At 44.6% G+C, this 21,197-nt stretch overlaps 1 protein-coding gene across 5 annotated transcripts in view; it reads right to left on the reverse strand.

The window, feature by feature from the left end:
- PPP2R2C (protein phosphatase 2 regulatory subunit Bgamma) overlaps nucleotides 1–21,197 on the reverse strand; it is a 320,765-nt gene that overhangs the window by 250,037 nt on the left and 49,531 nt on the right. For 3 of the 5 annotated variants that reach the window (XM_006128213.4, XM_075930767.1, XM_075930765.1), the window contains exons 1-2: nucleotides 13,247–13,581; nucleotides 13,003–13,083 (exon numbers count right to left, since the gene is read on the reverse strand). The exons of 1 other annotated variant lie outside the window; for it this stretch is intronic. In XM_006128213.4, coding sequence (XP_006128275.1) covers nucleotides 13,003–13,083; nucleotides 13,247–13,262 — 97 coding nt within the window. In that variant the 5' untranslated portion in view covers nucleotides 13,263–13,581. Of the gene's footprint in view, nucleotides 1–13,002; nucleotides 13,084–13,246; nucleotides 13,582–21,197 lie in introns of those variants that run through there. One more of the 5 variants, XM_025187313.2, reaches the window with a different exon arrangement.

Raw genomic sequence — 21,197 nt, forward strand, 5'->3', positions numbered from 1 at the left:
CCATATTATTTCTTGTTTCTGGTTTAACAATTACATGTTTTTGAAAGTGGAAATGTTTTGTATTTATAAATATTAAAGAGCATTTAAATATATGTAAATTGAAGAAAATATTTAAAAATCTGCTTCCCAGGCAGTAAGATACCTTTTTCACTGCTACTCTGACAACTGGCATTACAGTTCTGAACAAAGTACCCTCAGTAATCTAAATCCTGAAACCTTTTCTTTACAAAATGGGGGGCAGACATTCTGTGCTGAGTCAACAGGAGGCTTGCAGCTGGTGCAGAAGGTAGGTGTCCCCTGCTTCCTCTCTCTGAATTTTCTTGACTGTTATTTTCATGCTTCATTCAGTGTCTTGTAAATAATTTTGAAGCACTAGCATAATTTTAAAAAGTGTGTTTGTGTAGTAAAGCAAACATGTCAACTTCTGCATACCCATCTCATTAGGCACCTAGCTGTGATTGTGAAAAAAAAAAATACTGACCCCACTGATAAAGTCAACAGCAAAACTCCATTTAACTTCAGTGTGGTCTAGGTTTCATAACTGCGATGAAATGGACTACAGATGGATGTGGCTTTGGGGATGGAGTGTTTATTAAAAATGGCTATTTCTACATGTTTCATTATTATTCTTGTATAGCTGGTGCACGTCAGGATTTTACATTTATAGGGTGCTTCATATCTCTTTAGATGTTGACTTCCACAGAGGCATGCCACAGGCTCCCACTCCACTGCAGGGGGAGGGGAGGGGAGGGGAAGGTACACACTGCCCCAGATGCCACCTGGCTGTGCCAGTGAGTGTCCATGCTATTTGTGCAGCATTATGCAGTGTGACCAAGAAGCCATGAAAAGCAGAAGGCTGGGCAAGGCACTCCCTGTCTCCTTTGTCTCCATACAATAGCATGTAGGTGGTTCTGGAGACACAGAGCATCCTCTCATCTGCTAGCCAGGAGTCACACATCATACCATTGGATGCCCTAGAACAGGGGTGGCCAACCTGCGGCTCTGGAGCCACCTGTGGCTCTTCTGCAGTTAATATGTGGCTTCTTGCTCAGGCACTGACTCCGGGGCTGCCGCTACAGGTACCAACTTTCCAGTGCTCAACTCCTGGCTCCTCCTCCTCCAAGCGTATTGCACCCTCGCTCCTTCCCTCCCCCACAGAGCCTCCTGGGTGCCATAAAAAGCTGATTGCAGTGGGCAGGAAGCGTAGGGAAGGAAGAGGAGGCACTGATCGGTGGAGCTGCTGGTGGGCAAAAGAGGAGGTACCTGATGGGGACTGCTGACAAATTACTGTAGCTCTTTGGCAATGTACATTGGTAAACTGTGGCTCCTTCTCAGGCTCAGGTTGGCCACACCTGCCCTCGAACCACTTAGCACTCCAGTGGCACAAAAGTACCCTAACAGCAGTCATCTCACTTCCCTACTTGGGTCTTATCCCCAGTGTAGGTAGGAGACCGCCCTAGCTTGCTTAGAGAAGATGAAATGGCTGTGTGGTGCCCCCTTCCCCCGTCAAAGCTCCCAGGACAGGGGCATTTTGGAGGAAAAAAGGTTGTTATTACTCTGCTTATTTTTGGCCTCCTATGACTTCTATGGAAGTATGGGCAATGCAGACTTAGAGCAGCCTTGAGGCTAATCTAACATGCAACAGCAGCTGAACTTGTTTCTGGCAAGATGGAAAATACAGAAGGCACAAAGGGGGGCTTAGATACATCTTTCACTTTTTCAGCATTCCTGCATTGATGCACTGTGGTCATGCCTTGATATCCTAATGAAAGGTGAGATGCTGTAGTTCAAACTTTTCTGCTGGAGCTCATACTCTTGATATTGCTAGCAAATCCTCCAACATCCTTTTGGTGTTTTGAATTCCGACAGTAAATCATAGGACTGGAAGGGAGCCTAAGAGATCATCTAGTCCAGCTGGGAGAGGATCTGGGAGAGGGTTACAAACAGAGGAAGTTAGCTACTTAAAATTTTGCAGTATTTATCTTTTTATTTGATTTCATATTAAATAAACACTTAAAGTCATGCACCTTGTTAATTATCCCTTGTTTTAGAATTCTTTTTCCATAACAGTTTAAATTTATTATGTTTTACGGGCGCGTGTGTTTGTATTTTTAATAACTTGTGTGCCACAGTGGCACACATCCAAACAAGCGCACATGACCTCAATATTGGTGCACAAGACAAAACTCACTCCATTTATGGATGGTGTGGCGGGCCATCACTTACCCGTGGGGAGGACAGCCGGGGCCGCCGTATGCCGGGAAACGGCGGCCAGCCCCAAGCCCTCCCCTACGGCCTCGGCACAGGCGGGGGGAGCTGGCGGGACCACACGCGGCCGCCGCGTCTGCGTCGGAGCATTGGCCCCTCCCCGGAGGATACGCAGAGCAAGGGTAGGGGGGAGCGAGGCAGACGCGCGGCGTGGGAGGACGCCGGCGCGCTGCCGGAAGGGGAGGGGCCCCAGGCAGCGGTGGGCCAGTTTAAAAGGGCTCGCCGCCAGCGAGGAAGGGGGCAGCCTCCTCCCAGAAGAGGCGGCGAGGCTCCAGAACAAGGACGGATCCTGAGCGGCACTGAGGCCGGCAGTTGGCCCGGCCTCGGCCCCGGGATCCCCGGGACAGGCACCGCGGCTGGCGGTCGGTCGGTCAGCCCCTGTTCTGACGGCGACCGGGCTCCACCCCGCCGAGCCTGGAGGGAGCGGCCGAACCGGGAGCGGAACCAGCAGAGGGAGCGAACCTGAGACCTCGCCTGGACGACCCAGGACCCGAACTGCTGAACCAGGGTAGGTGGAGGAGAGCGGAGCCACAATCTGGGGAAACCCGAGAAGGGAGGAAGGAGCCCGGGGCGGAACGCTGGTGGCGGCCGTGGGTAGACAGGTTACGGCCGGAGTGACCCCCGTCTACCGCTCCGGGGCACGAGCAAGCCCTGACGCTTAAGGCCCCGGGCTGGGACCCGGAGAGAGGGTAGGACCGGGTCTCCCTCCCTCCCCCGAAGGAGCATATAGCTCCGGACAACTTAACTTGGACCTGTCATAAAACCAGGACCCCGATCGGGAGCGCACCAGGACTGGGGGGGGGGGGGGGGGGCGCTCAGGCCCCACCCTGCAGGAACGGGTGACAACCTCTGGGTCCGCTGATCCCCCCTTCCTCCCCGGGGAGGGGGTGATCACACCCGATCGCCCGGGCTCCCGGACGGGGGTCCAGGGCACGAGATAGACAAAAAGAGGGTGTAGGGGTCCACCGAGCCCCCCACTCACGCCGGGAGGCGGTGATCGCACCCCGAGCCCCTCACAGATGGAAACATCTTAGAGGAAACACTGAAGACTATCAATATTTCTCCATGACCAATGAAGACAGGACAAGTAGTGAATCAATTTAATCACACCAAGGATTAGATATTATGAAAACATATTCGGCTATTCGGTTAGATATTATGGAAATATTTCTAACTGTAAGAATAGTTAAGGTCTTGAATAGTGTAAACTATCACTGGAGGTTTTTAAGAACAGGTTGGACACACATCTATCAGGGTATTATATGTTTACTTGGTCCTGTCACAGCATAAAGGACTGGACTTAATGACTTCTCAAGGTCCCTGTCCCTTTCAGCCCTGTATTTCTAGGATTCTATGAAAATGATTTAATTGTACTTTCTTTGATGAAAACTATCCCATAAGCACAATTCACAAACACTTTAATGATTTTCAAATTTAAGAATGCTACACAGTGGTCAGTGAAAACACATTGGCATTATTTCATTTGAAAATTGTGTTTGTGATACACACTTGTGTACTTATGCTTGTGAGATTGAATACACTACACAATTCTACACTTTGGTACATTTGAACTAGGAAGCATTGCAAGTCAATGTATCTTAAAAAGTGTTTACATTGAAAGCTTTACAAAAGCCTTGCAGATTGCTGATGTGCCTTAAGGCCACAAAGATACCACATGCAGATATGAAATAGAATCCACTGGTACACCCCACAAAGGCAAAATCTGACTTGAAGATTTATTAATCAGAAATCCGAAGTAACTCAACAGCAGGAAACTACCACATGCAGCAGTACTCAGTCAATGTTGATAGCTACTATATTAGGCTGGTGTCCAACCAGCTCTAAAGCTATAGCCAGCTAGCCACACTCTACCTGCCAAATAGCCACATTGTTCAAGCCAACTAGCCATACTCAACTGGCCAAACAGCCACATGTGGCTATTAGCTAGCTTGTTGGACACAACGGCTTTATACCCATACTTCAATAGTACTGCTGCAATTTGAGCACTTACGTTTCGTGGGATTAACTGAGGCCAGTGCACCTTTCTTTTTCTGGCGATAAGTACAGGATTGTGTATCAGAAAGTTCCCTATAAAGAACTCAGATACATATCATTGTATTCCTGTTTTGTTTTTGTTTTTTCCTGATGAAAAAACAAAGCATTCTATCAGACAAAAAGAAAAAGTTTCCCACCTAATTAGCGAGGACTAATTACTTTCTGAAGATTAGCTAACCAGCCATACTTCTGTATCAATTGTTAATATGATATGTCTTACAATGAACATCCCACTGGTAGGTACTAATACTCTGATAGGATTTATCATTATAGCACTCAGCTCTCAATCAATAAGTTAAATAATAATAATAATAGCAACCTCACCATGAAACAGCATGCACTCAGCTAAACAAAATACGCACAAACATGCCTGATCCAAAGAATTGTTGATCTCTCTCCACCAATAAATAAAGATTTAATAGCAGATGCTGTAGTGAGGTTTCCTACTATTAAAATTTCTTTAATTTTACAGTTTTTGCAGCACCTTTACTAGTATAATAGGAAGAGTTAAAACAAAAAAGCTAAACCACAGTTGTCAGATGAATAAAGTTCACCATTACATGCATTATCCTTGTTTGTTTACTGACAATGAAATATACCCAGCTGTAAGGAACAACCCACAAAATTCTATGTAACTCTGGGTGGAAAAAGCCAGCATGAGCCTAAATAAGACATTTATGTCCCACATTTAGATTCTCACATTTAGTTGAGTATCAGATGCCACAACAGCACACCCTGCATGATTTAAAAAAAAAAAAAAAAAAAAAAGTCTCTACATCACCCCCAATATATGCTGGCACTGATGTGTCCAGCTTCCCATTTGTCCTCAAGATCCATGTTTACGTTACAATTAACACAAGGGACTGCAGCCACTATGCCAGATTACAAGTTTATACATTTGCCATTGTACAATGAACACCCAAAGGAACAAGCCTTGGGGCTAACCTCATGAATCAGCAAATTGTCAAATGAATGACCAAGATCCTTGAATAAATGCTCAGATTTCCTTTTTCCAAAAGTCTTTAAAAGGTTTAGAAAATGATAGAAATGTAGCCGTGTTAGTCTGGTGTAGCTGAAACAAAATACAGGGCTATGTAGCATTTTAAAGACTAACAAAGATGGTTTATTAGATGATGAGCTTTTGTGGGCCAGACCCACTTCCTCAGATCAAATAGTGGAAGAAAATAGTCCACTATTTGATCTGTTGAAGTGGGTCTGGTCCACGAAAGCTCATCATCTAATAAACCATCTTGTTAGTCTTTAAAATGCTACATAGTCCTGTATTTTGTTTAGAAAATGACCTTGTTGCTCAGGATTGCTAGTAATTTATAATGTAGCTCCCTCTTCTGGCTTGCTCTTCTATAGCAACATGGTTATTTAAAATATAGCATGCAAATCTGAAATAGAAAGTAACATCATTCCTCCATTTCTGATAAGGTACTATGAACTGCTCATATTGGGACTATGAGACTGTAAGAGCTGTTCATCGTTATTTTGTACAAAGGGATTTAAGTACAATATATCTGAGTAGCACATTAAGAAAAAATGAAGCTGCTCGAATCTCATGTATTTCTCATTGCAGAAATAGTTTTTTTCATAATACAGTATAAATATGAAAAAACAGCAAAACTAACAATTGGTTTAAATCCCTGTGCAATTTTCTCCCCAGAAAACAGCTGATAAAAGAGGCTTTACCATTTGTACCTATATAATTGCACTAAAACTTATGATTTCTTGAGTTCCCATTTACAAAACTGCTAAATGGAAATGTAAAGTCCTAAATTGCAGAACTGTACTACAGGCTCTGGTTCTTTTGGTTGTGTTTAAGGATGTTAAGGAATAGTCGACTATCCAATAAGCAAATGCTTATCCAATAGTTAGTGGACCCCCCTGCCTTGCTGCCTTTATCAGATAGAGGCAGCAAAAGGGGGGGGGTTACTTCCAAGTGCCGCACAGCTGAGCCAGAGATCAGCTGTGTAGAATTTCCCCAGAACCTGCGGGGGGGGGGGGGGGAGGTTAGGTAAGGAGTCCCCAGCTGACCCAGGGCTCCATGGCATTGCCCCTTTGAAACTCCAAGGTGGCATTTTCAAAGGGGCAGTCGCCGCACAGCTGATCCCCAGCTCAGCTGTGCAGCGCTGCCCCTTTGAAATGCCAAGGTAGGGATCAGCTGTGAGGCAGCTTTGAAATACCACCTGGGTTCTGGGGAAATGCAGCACGGAACCCAGGATCAGCTAGGGAATCCCCAGCTCACCCCAGGCTCCACCGGCATGCAGCACAGCATGGAGCTTCAGGGTCAGCGGGGGATTCTGAGTCCCCTGCTGACCCCAGGGTGCTCTGGCTTTGAAATGCACAACAGCCCCCACTGGGGACCATTGTACATTTCAAAGCGAGCATGCCCCTGTGCAGCCCGGAGTCAGTGGAACGTCCCGCTGGCCCCTGGCTGCATGCGGCATTGCTCATTTCTCCTTTGACATGCAGGGGCTCTTGTACATTTCAAAGGAGGAATGAGGAAATGTCAATTGACTAATCGAACAGTCAGTGGGAATTCCATCAACTAGTCTATTAACCGCAACTACTCAACTAGTCTATTAACCGCAATTTCACATCTTTAGTTGTGTTAGTTCATTCAGTACTCCAGGAATTGGGAACCTAGGACCTGTCAGCTGTATCCAACTTCCCTCTTCCCTTGATCCAGCCCACGGCAAGGGTAGGGGCTTACTTTCTGTCACTCCCACAGTGGAGTGAGCTGGCACTAGTGCAGGGAAGAGAAGGCCAGAGTCTCACCCTGAGCCACATCAAGGAAGCCGGGGACCTGATCCGGCCCTGTGGGGCTGCAACCAAAGGGAGCCCCTAGTGCCCCCACCAGATCTTGTTTGTTTGTTTGTTTGTTTCTCAGGGGACAAGCCAGCGAGGGAAGAGGAGGAGAGAACTAGCTGGTTCTCAGGGGCCAGGCTTGTGAGTTGTGTTTCTCTTGGGGTTTTTTGTTTTGTTGTTTCTACAGTGCCAGAAGGTTAATGGGGGAGAGTGTTTGATTGTTTATTTGGATTCTCATTGCTATGTGGCCCTCCAAAATATTTTTCTTTGGTCAGGGGCCACCGATCCAAAAAGGTACCCTGTCCCTGCAGTATTCAAGTGGGTTGTGCCCACAAAAGCTCATGATACCATCTACATGTTTTGTTAATCTCTAAGGTGCTGCAAGACTACTAATTTTTTAAGTTTATTCAGATATTTAAGGATAGCCTAGGAGATTGTACTCTGGGGAAAATTCTGATCCCCTTCTCAGCAGTGCAGAGGGCCACACAAGCAACAGAATCTGGAGCAATTTTTCAGCACATAAGAAACAGAATTTGGAGGGGACAACAAAGGTGCACTTGCCCTATACTGTACAGCCCTGGATGATTACAAAGACTGGCTTTAGGGTGGAGTGGACAGTGAAATGGGAGGGGGTGGGTGAGAGTTGGTGATTCTCCTGCTACAATAGGTGCATCCACAGGCTACTGTCCTCACCTAGATAAGGTTACAGACCTCATAATTACACTAGTGACCATGGAATAGCTCATACAGCCTCTCATATCTTGCCTTTTTAACATCTTAATATCCACACAGCTGCAACAGCACTGCAATTAATATTCATAGACTCAGACCCATAATTTTCTGGAAAGTTACATCAGGATGCATATCCACAGGGTGAAACTGTCAAGAGCATGCAAGGAAAGCTTTACTATCCAAGCACAGATAAAACCACAACCCCCAGGAGATATGGGGGCAGAGTTGAGTGGATCACCAGGAGCACCAATACTGGGAGATCTGGAGATGATGAGAGAGAGGGGAAAGATCCTGTGCAAGTGTGCACAGACAGACTTCCAGCAGAATGTGAGTTTCACTCGGTCAGACCATGTAAGAAGACCCTGCAGATCTTAGCAGAGTGAAGAGAGTTAGGCAGACTGGAGCTTGGGAATAAGTACTGCCCCAAGGGTGAAGCCTAGAAATGGGTGAACCCTAACCCTAACCCCTAACCCTGTGCAGGCTGCAGGCACAGCTATATTGTTGGGGGGTGGTCTGCAAAATTTTAATGGGGTCCATATCCTCAAAGATTGAGAGCCACTCTATTTTAGGGATGCTTCCTTGTCAGGGCTGTATGCACCTCTGTAAAAAATACAGATTGGATTACTGTATGTGTCCCTAGACATTAGTACTGTTTAGTGGGAAACATGTAACCTAAAAAAAAAAAAAAAAAAATGTTAAAAGTGTGTGCCAAATTCATCTAAAAAATAAACCCACTGAAGTGAACAGATTTACAATGGCAGATGTTAATTTGGCCCTATCAGCATAATTTGCTTGGTCAAACTATACTTACTTTTCCTTGATTTTCTGCTCTTGTCCTAGCAAGTTATCCTCTCTTTGAGGTTCACCTAATTTGTGTGACAAGTAAGAATCCTAGAAAAATTTTAAGTCATGGTTCAAAACAGGATTTACAATACCATCACTGATTGCAGAATGGGATTCTTTGTTCCTATATTGAATAGTTATAAACTTTTTACTCATTCCTTAAGAATAAGTCCTGTTCTAGTTCCCGGTCAGTGAACTCTCCTTGTTTGACTCCAATTTATTTCATATTTACTTTTGGGTCTTTGATAACGTAAATGTTGTCTTTCACACTGAGCTGCAAGTTAATTAAAAACAGTACCAAGCATACATTTAGTTCAGTCCAGTACACTTAGGATAACTCACGAATCAGAATTATATGAATCCAAATAGGTTTGATACATATTGACATTTAAATCTATTCCAAACCTTCCCTTTCAGGCCTTTAAGGTTGCTTTGTGACAGATCTTACTCAGTCAAACCTTTAAAAATCAAGGAAAGTAATGACAAGTCTCCAACATTATATGCTGCTTGAGAATTATCATGCATGCTTTCAATCATATATGATATTGTAGTCGGGGTTTTGGTATGTTCCACATCTGTAGGGGAGAAAATACCAAAGAAACCCACTGCAGTAGTATTTAGTTTCAAAAAAGGGAGCTACACAAAGATGAGAGAGCAAACAGCAGAAATTAAAGGGAACAGTCACTGAAATGCCTGCAAGCAGCATAGAAACTATTTTAAAAGACCATACTTAATCAAGGCTCAGAGTAAACACATAGCCCCAAATAAATACAATACAGCAAGAGTACCAACAATATGCCACCTTAGCTAAACCACAGAGTTAAAGACATCCCTTAAAAACTGCAAGTCAAAACCTGCTGAGGAATATAGAAAGGAGCATAAACTCTGCCAAGTGTAAAAATATAGGAAGGCAGCCCCTTCCTCCTACAAGAAAAAGAGATCTGAAGACCAACTAGCAAAAGACAAAAACTAACAGCAAACACTTTAAGTGTATCAGAAGTAGAAAATGTTCTAGGAAGTCAATGGGGCAACTGGACAATGCAACATGCTAAACAAAGACTCAAAAAGAACAAAACCATTAGGTAGAAACTAAATTAATTACATTAATCACTTGAATCCATCTTCACTGCAGAGGAGGTGAGGGCTACTCCCACATCTGAGCCATTTTTTCAAGGTGACAAATACAAAGAACTATCCCAGATTGACGTGTCAATAGAAGCAATTTTGGAACAAATTAAAAACTTAAACAGTAATTAAGTCATCAGAGTGAGATGATGTTTACTCAAGAGCTCTGAAGAAAACTGCAGAATTACTAACTATGCTATGTAACCTATTGCTTACATCAGCCTCTGAACCAGATGACTAGAAGACAGCTAATAAAATTGTTTTGAATAGCTTCAGGAGATATTCTGGCAGTTACAGGCTAGTAAGTCCAACTTTAGTACAAGTTGGACTCCATAGTCTGGCAACCTCAAGATCCTGACTGGTCCCGAAAGAGGGATTTTGTCAAACCAGAAGAAGTCATTTCTGCCCCACTGCAGAGGGTTCCCTGACCCACTGCAGCAGCAGTGCCCACTGGCAATCCAGCCACCCTGCCAGCAGCCTAACCCGACTCCTGCAGCAGGGTTCCTGGCCTCCAGCCCCCCCGCAGCCAGCCCGGCTGGGACTCCTGCCTCTAGCCTTCCACCAGGACTCTCTGGTCAAAACGAGGGATGTTGAGTAACGATTAATTTGCTAGTTGAGTACTCAATGGAATTTCCATCAACTGCTCAACCAGTTGATAAGCACTTCCGTATTCCTCCTCTGAAATGAACAAGAGCCCCAGCAGGACTCTTTTGCATTTCAAAGATGGAACATCACGCGGAGCCCAGTGCCAGTGGGAAGTTCCCATCTGATCCCAGGCTCCAAGTAGCACTGCCTCTTAAGTATCCCCTGTCCTCTTCCCCCCCCTCCCCCACTTGCTGCTTCTATCTAATACAGGCAGCAAAGTGTGGGGGGGGGCGGGAGAGCGACTAATCAACTAGTCGTTTACATCCCTAGTCCAACCATATCTATTGTCTTACCACACTACAGATGTTGCATGACCAGAGAGACATGGTTTAGAAAGTTTCAACCTGTACTAGGCAAATTAGTTGAAAAGAACAGAATCAGTAACTACATAGATGAACACAACATGTTGGGGAAGAGTTAACACAGCTTTTGAAAAGCTGTGTTAACTCACCAGTCTATTACTATTCTTTGGATGAATCAGTAAGGATGATCCAGCCAATACAGAATACCTGGACCTTCAGAAAGCCTTTGACAAGTATCTTAAGCAAACTAAGTAACCATGAGATAAGAGGAAAGATCTCCTCATGAATCAGTAATCAAGTGAAAGACAGGAAATAAAATGGTAAGAATAAACGGTCTGTTTCCAGGAAGCAGCAAATAGTAGGATCCCCAAACAATTTATTCTGGAACATGTGTTGTTCAACATAGTCCTAAATTATCTAGAAAAAGGAAGCGAGATGGCAAAATCTGCAGATGATTCTATAGTTAAGTCCAAAGCAGACTGCAAAGAGTTATAAAGGGATCTCACAAAACTGGGTGAGTGAGCAACAAAATGGCTCATGAAGTTCAGAGTCAAAAAGCGCAAAGCCATGCACATTACAAAAAACTGGAAAAAATAATGTAAGTGGATACATGAAATGATTGGGGCCTAAATTAGCTGTTACTACTCAGGAAAGATCTTGGAGTCCTAATTGATAGTCAACCAAATATTTAACAGAATGCTAGGAATCATTAAGAATCATTAAGATATTAAAGACAAAAATATTGAATGCCACTGTATAAATCCATGGAAAACCTACATCTCAAATACTGCATGAAGTTCTAAGGGATCCATCTAAAAAAAAGACATTAAAATTGTAAAAAGTAAACAGAAGGGCAATAACAATGATTAGGGGTATGGAACAGGTTCCATACAAAAAGTTTTAGAAAGACGGGGGGGGAGGGGGGCTCTTCAAAAAAAGAGACAAATCAGGGAGGCTATGATAGAGATCTATAAAATCATAAATGGCATGGAGAAAATGAGTAAGGAAATTTGAACATATAAATAACACAAACACAAAAACTAGGGTCACCCAATACAATTAACAGGCAGTAGGTTGAAAACAAATAAAAAGTAGTACTTCTTTACATAACCAACAGTCAACCTATGGAACTCATTGCCAGGGGATGCTGTGAAGGCCAAAAGTGTAACTGGGTATTAAAAATAATTAGGTAAGTTCATGGAGGATAAGTCTGTCAACGGCTAAACAAGATACTGGGCTAGATGGACTACTTCTCTGAGTCAGTACATCTGCTTACACATTTATATTTCCTCACAGCAACAATTTCCATCTCCAAATATTGTCATTACACCTGGGCTGCACGAGCCATGGTGGTATAAGCTTAGCAGAGAAAGGTACACACATCCCACAGTCGTCATGAAAATTTAAATCAGTACTTAAATGCTGAATCTAAAGGCCACCTGGAAGCATATCCACTGAGCAAACCCACATAGCACAGCACAGTATAAAAAAAAAAAGTTTTAAAACCCTCCTGCTCTCTTCAAGCAGACAGCAAATGCAAATCATAATGCAACAAATCAATGTTGCCAGTGAAACATGCTCCTTGGCTAGCACATCATAAAACACAGACCATATTGTAGAATACAGGCTCTCTTTTTTAACATGTTTTGGATATTCAAAATCATGTGTGATAAAGTTATTTTTAACACAAAACAAGAGGCTATTCTGCATTTGGTCTCTCAGACCCAAAACGAATACATCTCAGGTTACCTCCAATTCCTCTTTCAATGCTGAAAAGAAAAATTAAAGTGTTACAACCAGATATTGCAAAGCCTCACTCAAGTCATCGGTGTACTGGTTTCAGGGGTGAATCTTATCAGTAAGGGAGGACAAGCTGGGCCCCTAGTTACCAAATCTGATGTTCCCTAAAAATGAAAAAAAGAGTTGAAACGTTTTCCATGGCCTCTTCATACACCAACAATGCAAAATGTTGAGATCCACCCACGCCTAGCAAAGAACAGTCACATTTCTCCAGCTCTCTGACACACATTCAGAAACGCACACCTGACATCTCTCCAAATCCCACCCCAGCTCGCAAGTTGCTTCTTTCTCCATCATTACAGCAAGACTCGCCACAGCTAGACACGCCTGAGTTCAATGCACATGCCCAGAGAGCTCTACTTTTCGCAGGGCACGGCTTTTGCAGAGACCCAACATCATCTGTGTAAGCATCTCTTACCTTCGGAGACCTCAAACTGTGCTGCTCCATTGAGCTGATACAGGCACCAATCAACGGCCTCCTCGCCAAGGGGGCAGCCAACTAGTCAAACAAGCAAAGCCACAGTCAATAACTGCGCAGCTCACACCTCAGCGCTCCCTACGGAAGGGCGAGGAAAGAGAGAGGGCGGCAGGCTGGGGAGGACAGGGGGGAGCAGAGGAAGCGGGAGCAGGGGTGCCCGGGGGAGGGAGAACGTCTCCAATACCCTGCTTTTGGGACATGTGTGCTGCCCTCCGAGAGGCGCCCAGGACTGCTCTTTGCTTTGCTCTCGCCACCCAGCGCTCGGGGCGCCTCTTCCTTCTCCGGGCGGAGCGGGTGGCGCTTGCCGGCAGCGCAAGCTGACTCGGGCCGCTCAGGGAGCCGGGGGAGGAAGAAGGAGGCTCCGCCCGGAGAAGGCGGCGGCGCAGCCTCCCCACCGCGCTGGCCCCGGGGAGGCCGCCAGGCAGCCCCTACAGGTGTGAGCGGATTGCGGGCGCGGGAGGGAGCCGCGGGCGCTGCATGCTGGCCAGGGGCCGCAGGAATGGCCTGGGGGGAGGCGGGGCGCGTCAAGGTGTGTGGGCGTATCCGAGGGGAGCAACCTTCAGGCCGTGTGAGAGCCTGCGTGGGCGGGTGTCAGCCCCAGGCGTGCAGCCAGCCGCCTTAGCGAGCGCGGTTTCTCCAAGCCCCTCTCTGCCTACGGCCCGCTAAGGGGCCTTCTCAGATAGCCAGGTAAGGCTCTTCTGGGCCCGCCACAAACATCTGCCCTAAGACGCCCCCTTCCCCCAAAAGCACGAAGGGAGCCCCGAGTATCAGGGGCAGAGCTGTTACTTATCTGGAGTTAGCTAGTGATTCAGTGAAAACAAATTACTCTAATCTAGGCAGGGGGCCTGGGACAATTTGTACAGTGGGGGCACTGAGAACTATTGACCCAAACTGTAAACCCTGTATGTGATGGAAACCACTTCAGGCAAGGGGGGTGCAGCAACACCCCGAGTTCCAGCACCTATGAGTGTAAGCAAGAGTCTTCATAGGCACAACAGGGGCACGAGAGAAAACCTAGGCACTTACACTGAGAACTGCTGGACACTAAAGACTCTAGACCTAACAGAGACATAATTTTAGGGCTCATTGCAACTATTAGTAACACATCCTGCTGTCTGCTACCCTCCTCTGTTCCAGGATTGCAGAGTTAGTTACTAACCATAGTCTGAATGCTCTTGTACAATATATGTGAACCCCTAAGACTAGTAAACTGTCCCACCTTGTATTTAGCTTGCTCACTCTGGTCACCTTCCCCAAATTTGAGGAGAAAAGATTAGTGATGCTTAATAACTTGTCCCTTCCATACCCTGCCCACCTTGTCAGTTTTCACCAAAACAATCCTGAGCTGTGAGGTTTAGATACGAAACTGGACCTCCCTTAAGTATCAAGGAGAAAAGATGTGGGATTTCAGTTCAAGCCCATGTCTGGCTTCATGTGTACAAGATGTATGATCACTATGGAAAAACAAGACCATTACATTGCAGATAACATTGATTTTACTGCAATGTTCTCCACAATCTTAGACTATTCAGAAACTATAATGAGTAAGTGCTGCAAACACCATAATAATTGTTAGGTTTTAATGGAGACCTCTCTGAGTTATATGTCACTAACATATAGCTGTATCAAAAGCTTCAGAGGGGTAGCTGAGTTAGTCTGTGACAAGAAAAAATTTAAAAACAACAAATAGTTTAGCAGCACCTTAAAGACTAACAAAACATATAGATGGTATCATGAGCTTGTAAGTACACCTGCTAGTTGCAGGTGAAAGTTTTAATACACTATATGGCTACGTCTACACTGGCCCCTTTTCCGGAAGGGGCATGTAAATTTCACTAGTCGTCGTAGGGAAATCTGCGGGGGATTTAAATATCCCCCGCGGCATTTAAATAAAAATGTCCGCCGCTTTTTTCCGGCTTTTAAAAAAGCCGGAAAAGAGCGTCTAGACTGGCCCCGATCCTCCGGAAAAAGTGCCCGTTTCCGGAGGCTCTTATTCTTACTTTGAAGTAGGAATAAGAGCCTCCGGAAAAGGGCACTTTTTCCGGAGGATCGGGGCCAGTCTAGACGCTCTTTTCCGGCTTTTTTAAAAGCCGGAAAAAAGCGGCGGACATTTTTATTTAAATGCCGCGGGGGATATTTAAATCCCCCGCGGATTTCCCTACGACGACTAGTGAAATTTACATGCCCCTTCCGGAAAAGGGGCCAGTGTAGACGTAGCCTATCAGTCAGATTGCAATAAATCACACACTATACATTTCTATATTTCTGCATACATGCAGACACTAAAAACATTTCTGGAGCAAAATTACATGTTCATTGACTGTTCTGTTCACCAGTTTTCTTGGCATATGATTTACCACTAAAGTTCTTAGTTTGCAGCTAGCAGCAGCATCTAGCCTACCTATTCTCACCTTTCTAGGTGATTGATAAAAAGTATCAATTCAGAAATAAATGTGTAAATATGTTTAAGACAAAAGCAATGTATTTTCCAGAAAGCCTCAGCTACTTTTAGAAATACAGGCAGTCCCCGGGTTACGTACAAGATAGGGACTGTAGGTTTGTTCTTAAGTTGAATTAGTACGTAAGTCGGAACTGGCGTCCAGATTCAGCCGCTGCTGAAACTAACCAGCGGCTGACTACAGGAAGCCAGAGGCAGAGTTTCAACACCCCAGGTGTCCCCAAGTCAGCTGATGCTGAAACTGATCAGCGGTGAGAAAAGCCCCGTTCGTAAGTACGGATCCGACATAAGTTGGATCCGCATAACCCGGGGACTGCCTGTAAATCAAAATGCCTGGATTTAATCTCTCCTGTGGCGTTAACCCAAATCACCCAGGCTTATTATAATGCTTTCTATAGTTAACAATATTTAAGGATTTAGACAATGTATGTCCCTGGGCCACATTTGCTGGATATTCACTTGTTTTCTAGTATCTGAAAAGATTAATGAAGGAAGGTATGTTGATGACTAAGAGGGGAGAGGAAATTTCTGCAGCTGTATCAAGCATAAGCTTCATCCAGACACATTCAGTACTACTGACTCCATTCATAAAATACCTGTGGACCTTGATTGTACTTCATGCAAAATATTCTAGCCATTAAAATCAATCTTAGCACTTCAGCAGTTTTATTTTCTAATAGTCTTTTGGGATAAGTCATTTTGCAGCCCACCATATCAGCTGGAAAATATGGAAGTGTAGACAATGCCTTGGAGAATTTATCTGAAAATGGATTTAAACAGAAATTAGTCTCACTCTGTGTAACTCAATAATAATGTGGCCTAACATTGTTCAAGTGTTCTTCATTCAGGATATCAAACTACTTTGCAAATGTTCTATGTATACATAACTTATTCTCGCTTTTTCTGGGGTTTTATACTGAACCATTTTTTGTTTGTTTTTTTAAGAAGGAATATAATCTGATGTCATAAGAACAGAAAAATAGCCATACTAGGTCTGAAAAAGGTCCATCTAGCCCCATATCCTGTCTTTCAACAGTGGCCAATGTCAGTCACTGGAGAGGGAATGAAAAGAACAGGTTATCATCTAATAATCCATCCTCTGTCACCCATTCCAAGCTTCCGTCAAACAGAAACTAGGGACACCATCCTGGCAAATAGCTATTGATGTCAGTTATTGTGGAGTAAATCTGTCCATAGAGATGTCTCATCTAATATGAGTTTCCACCAAAATAACAATTTTAATTCATGCCTTTTGATATTTTGGAGCAATTCTCTGTGGGTATGTGGGTATATGTATAGTATGAAAGCTCATTGGGCCTCTGTAATGTATATGAACCATGTTGACCAACCCACAATCAACTGGTTGATTTTGGATGCATGACCAGTCAATCGCAAGGCATTTCAGGCCCCCCCTCATTATCCCCACCCCTAAAGAAGTAGCCTGTGCTGGCGCTACCTCCTGGGAAAATGGAGGTAGCACCAGCTTCCTGTGGTATGGAGAGAGAAGTCTCACAGCTGCGTGCCAGAGCTGGCATCTCAGGAAGCGCACGGGCTGCTCCTCCCCTCCCCCAAACAGCTGGCGCGCTTCCTGAAAAGCCAGGTCTAGTACACAGCTGCGGACTTCCTTCCCCCTGATGCCTGCCTACCTTCCTTCCTGCGCCAGTGGTGGGGAGGGGAGAGAGGGAGGGAGGAAGGGGAAGTCCCGGACTGCGAGACCCCTGTACCGCCCACACAGGAAGGAAGACAGGGAGCATGGGGAAGGAAGTCCCCAGTTGCGCACTAGACCCGGCTTTTCAAGAAGCATGCTGGCTGTTTGGAGAAGGGGAGGAGCAGCCCTGAGCCCCTCACATCCCCAAATTTTTGCACCCCCACATCTCCAGTCTTCTGCCACAACACTCCTGTACCATCCACACACTGCAAATCTGTGTCCTGAGCCCATCATACTCCCAACCCCCTGTCCTGAGCCCCTCACACACTCAACCCAAACTCCTGCACCCTCACATCCATAAGCCTGTGGCTAACTCAGACCCCAACCCTCCACCTGACCCCAACACTCTCCAGCCTGGACCCCCTCCTTGAGCCAGCATCCCCTTCTCCACCTCCTCTTGCACCCAAATTCCATCCCAGAGCTTGTACCTATTACCCCTTCCCACACCCAAATCCCTCGTTCACACCCCAGAGCCCGCACCTCCTGTCTCAACCCAGTGGGAGTGAGTAAGGGCTGGGGACAGCAAGTGATGGAGAGGAAGGGAACAGAGAGGGTGGGGCCCCAAGGAAGGGGTGGGGTATTGGGGACGGAATGGGGTAGATTTTGGCTTGCTGTGACATTTAAAAAGTGATCTTGGGTGTGAAAAGGTTGGAGACCACTGCTATAGAAACACAAGTTACTTGTAATAGTTCTCATATGTCAATTACACATCTTCACTCTGCTGATACCATTATTGGGCCTAACCAAGTGAGTTATAAGATCAAGAACACATATTTCTGCGCCTCCAGAAATATAATTTATGCTATCATGTGCCAAAAGTGTCCGTCTGCTATGTACATTGGACAAACGTCTCAGACACTTCGCCAAAGGATCAATGCCCACAAAACAGATATTAGACATGATCACAAAGAAAAAACAGTTTCTTGCCATTTCAACCAGAAAGGACACTGTCTCAATGACTTAATTACCTGCATCCTACTCCAGAAGCCTTTCAAATCTGCACTTGAAAGGGAATCCTCTGAACTGTCATTCATGCTAAGATTCGACACTCTACATGTCGGGCTCAACAAAGACACCAACTACCTTACCCATTACAAAGATAGCTTCCCCAATTATCACCTCTAATCCCATTACCTCACAGACATTTACCTTTTCCCACCTCTAATATCATAGGCTCACAGACATTTACTTTCCTCCCCGCCCCTGCATCCCCCTTCTGTTCTGAAATGTGATTTGTCCTTTTCACATGTGTTCACTTTTTTTTTAATTGTATCCTTTGGTATATATGGTTGTGACTATTTTCTTCCACTATTTGATCTGAGGAAGTGGGTCTGGCCCACGAAAGCTCATCATCTAATAAACCATCTTGTTAGTCTTTAAAGTGCTACATAGTCCTGCATTTTGCTTCAGCTACACCAGACTAACACGGCTACATTTCTATCACTATTTTACTTAGGGAAAGACATTTAACCAAACTCATACACGTGATGTGTAATTATATTACATTATCTTAATGGTTGAGGATACGGGGAATACAGACAAGTTTTCCTACAATACATCACAAACCAATTCCTAAAGCTGCATCAGGTAGTGAGGCACTAAGGATACACACCCAGAAATTCCATCATGAAACTGCAGTGCCAGCCTGGATATGGGGTGTGTGCAGCTCTGCAGTGTGGTCTCTTGGTGGTGGACTTGGCTAACATACAGTAGCACTGATAAACTTAAAAAACAACAAATAGTAATGTAGCACTTTAAAGACTAACAAAACATGTAGGCTACGTCTACACTGGCATGATTTTCCGAAAATGCTTTTAACAGAAAAGTTTTCCGTTAAAAGCATTTTCAGAAAAGCATGTCTAGATTGGCAGGATGCTTTTCCGCAAAAGCACTTTTCCACAAAAAAGCCCTTTTCGCGATCGGGGCTTTTTTGCAGAAAACACTACTGTGCTGTTTACACTGGCCCTTTTGCGCAAAAGTCTTTCGGAAAAAGACTTTTGCCCAAACGGGAGCAGCACAGTATTTCTGGAAAAGCACTGACGATCTTACATGAGATCATCAGTGCTTTTCCGGAAATTCAAGCGGCCAGTGTAGACAGCTGGCAAGTTTTTCCGCAAGATGATTTTGTGGAAAAACTTGCCAGTCTAGACACAGCTGTAGATGGTATCATGAGCTTTTGTGGGCACAGCTCACTTCTTCAGATGACCGGAGTGTTGTATGGCCCGAGCCAAAATAAATAGGAGAGAAGGGAAGGGAAAGGGGAGGAGGGAGAAGGGAAAAAATAGGAGGAGGGTGCAAAAAGAGGCAGTGGGTATATAAATATCAAAGGGGAAACAAAGCTGGTATTTAACAGGCAAAGCACCTAAAATTGAATACAGGACTAAAAACTGGATAGTTAAAAGAAGAAGAAAAGGACCATTAGTTAGCAATTAGAGAGGAAGAGTACTGACACCAGAATCTACACAGACAAAGAACCATTGACACCTTCATTGTTTGGTTGGTTGGTTGATAATGTCCCAGCCATCCAGAATTAGTATTCAAACCATTGGCATGCGAATTAAACTTGTGAATGAATTGTAGTTCCAACCCTTCCCAGTGTATTTGGCTTGTGGAATTGGTCTGTAACAAAACAGCAACTTGAAGATCTCTTAATGAATGAGCAGGCAAATTAAAGTGTTCACCAACAGGTTTCTGTATGTTGCCTTTACTGATATCTGATTTGTGTCCATTGATTCTTTCCCGTAAGGACTGTCTGGTTTGTCCAATATATATTTCAGTGGGGCATTGCTGGCATAAACCACATTACTGGCTGTGCAGTTAATGATTTGGTGGCTTATGTGGTTGGCTCCAGTGATGAATTTGCTTGTACAGATATGTGGGCAGAGTTGGCAATGGGGCTGATTGCCGGGCTGGGTTCCTTGATGCTTATGATGTAGCTGTGTGGCATGGTTACTGGAAAAAAATTGTTTCAGGTTGGGGGGTTGTATGCAAGCAAGAAAGCCAATTTTGTTAAATTGGTGAACAAACTGTATGTAAATGAGATTCTGGATACATATACGCTGTGTCTAGACTGGCAAGTTTTTCCGCAAAAGCACTTGCTTTTGCGGAAAAACTTGCCAGCTGTCTACACTGGCCGCTTGAATTTCCACAAGAACATTGACTTCCTACTGTCTGAAATCAGTGCTTCCTGCGGAAATGCTATGCTGCTCCCGTTCGGGCAAAAGTCCTTTTGCGCAAAAGCTTTTGAGCAAAGGGCCAGTGTAGACAGCTCAGATTTGTTTTGCGCAAAAAAGCCCCGATTGCAAAAAGGCGATCGGGGCTTTTTTGCGGAAAAGCGCGTCTAGATTGGCCACGGATGCTTTTGCACAAAAGTGCTTTTGCAGAAAAGCGTCTGTGCCAATCTAGACGCTCTTTTCCACAAATGCTTTTCACGGAAAACTTTTCCGTGAAAAGCATTTGCGGAAAATCATGCCAGTCTAGACGTAGCCATAATGTACCGACAACCTTGATATATAAGTATCAATTTCAATTGTTACTTCAGATTTGCATTAGTGTAAATGAAATCAGAATTCAATCGGAAATGCTTTAACTTGTCCATTAGAAATTATTAGATGCATGCATTATGTCCACCTATTAGATGCATTTTATGTGGACATAATTTACCCAAAGCAGAATTTGACCAGGATACTGGGGAATACTTTTATACATTTTGATAACCAGAAGCCTTATAAAAAAAATAGAGCATTATGTTGGTCCCTAGTGCTCTGTATATTGATTAATCATAGGCCTATGATATCAGATCCCAGACTGGTGTGTACACTGCCTTTTTGGGTGCAAATTCCATGTAACATCTCTGAATGATGTTCTCTTTCTTTCCCACTGGTGTCAGTGGCGCACCACACAAGATCAGGACTCTGCCTATGTGAACCACACCACAAACCTAGAGCCACAGGGTGTTCTCTTACTCCT

Source organism: Pelodiscus sinensis, chromosome 5, assembly GCF_049634645.1.
Source record: "Pelodiscus sinensis isolate JC-2024 chromosome 5, ASM4963464v1, whole genome shotgun sequence".
NCBI lineage: Eukaryota > Metazoa > Chordata > Testudines > Trionychidae > Pelodiscus > Pelodiscus sinensis.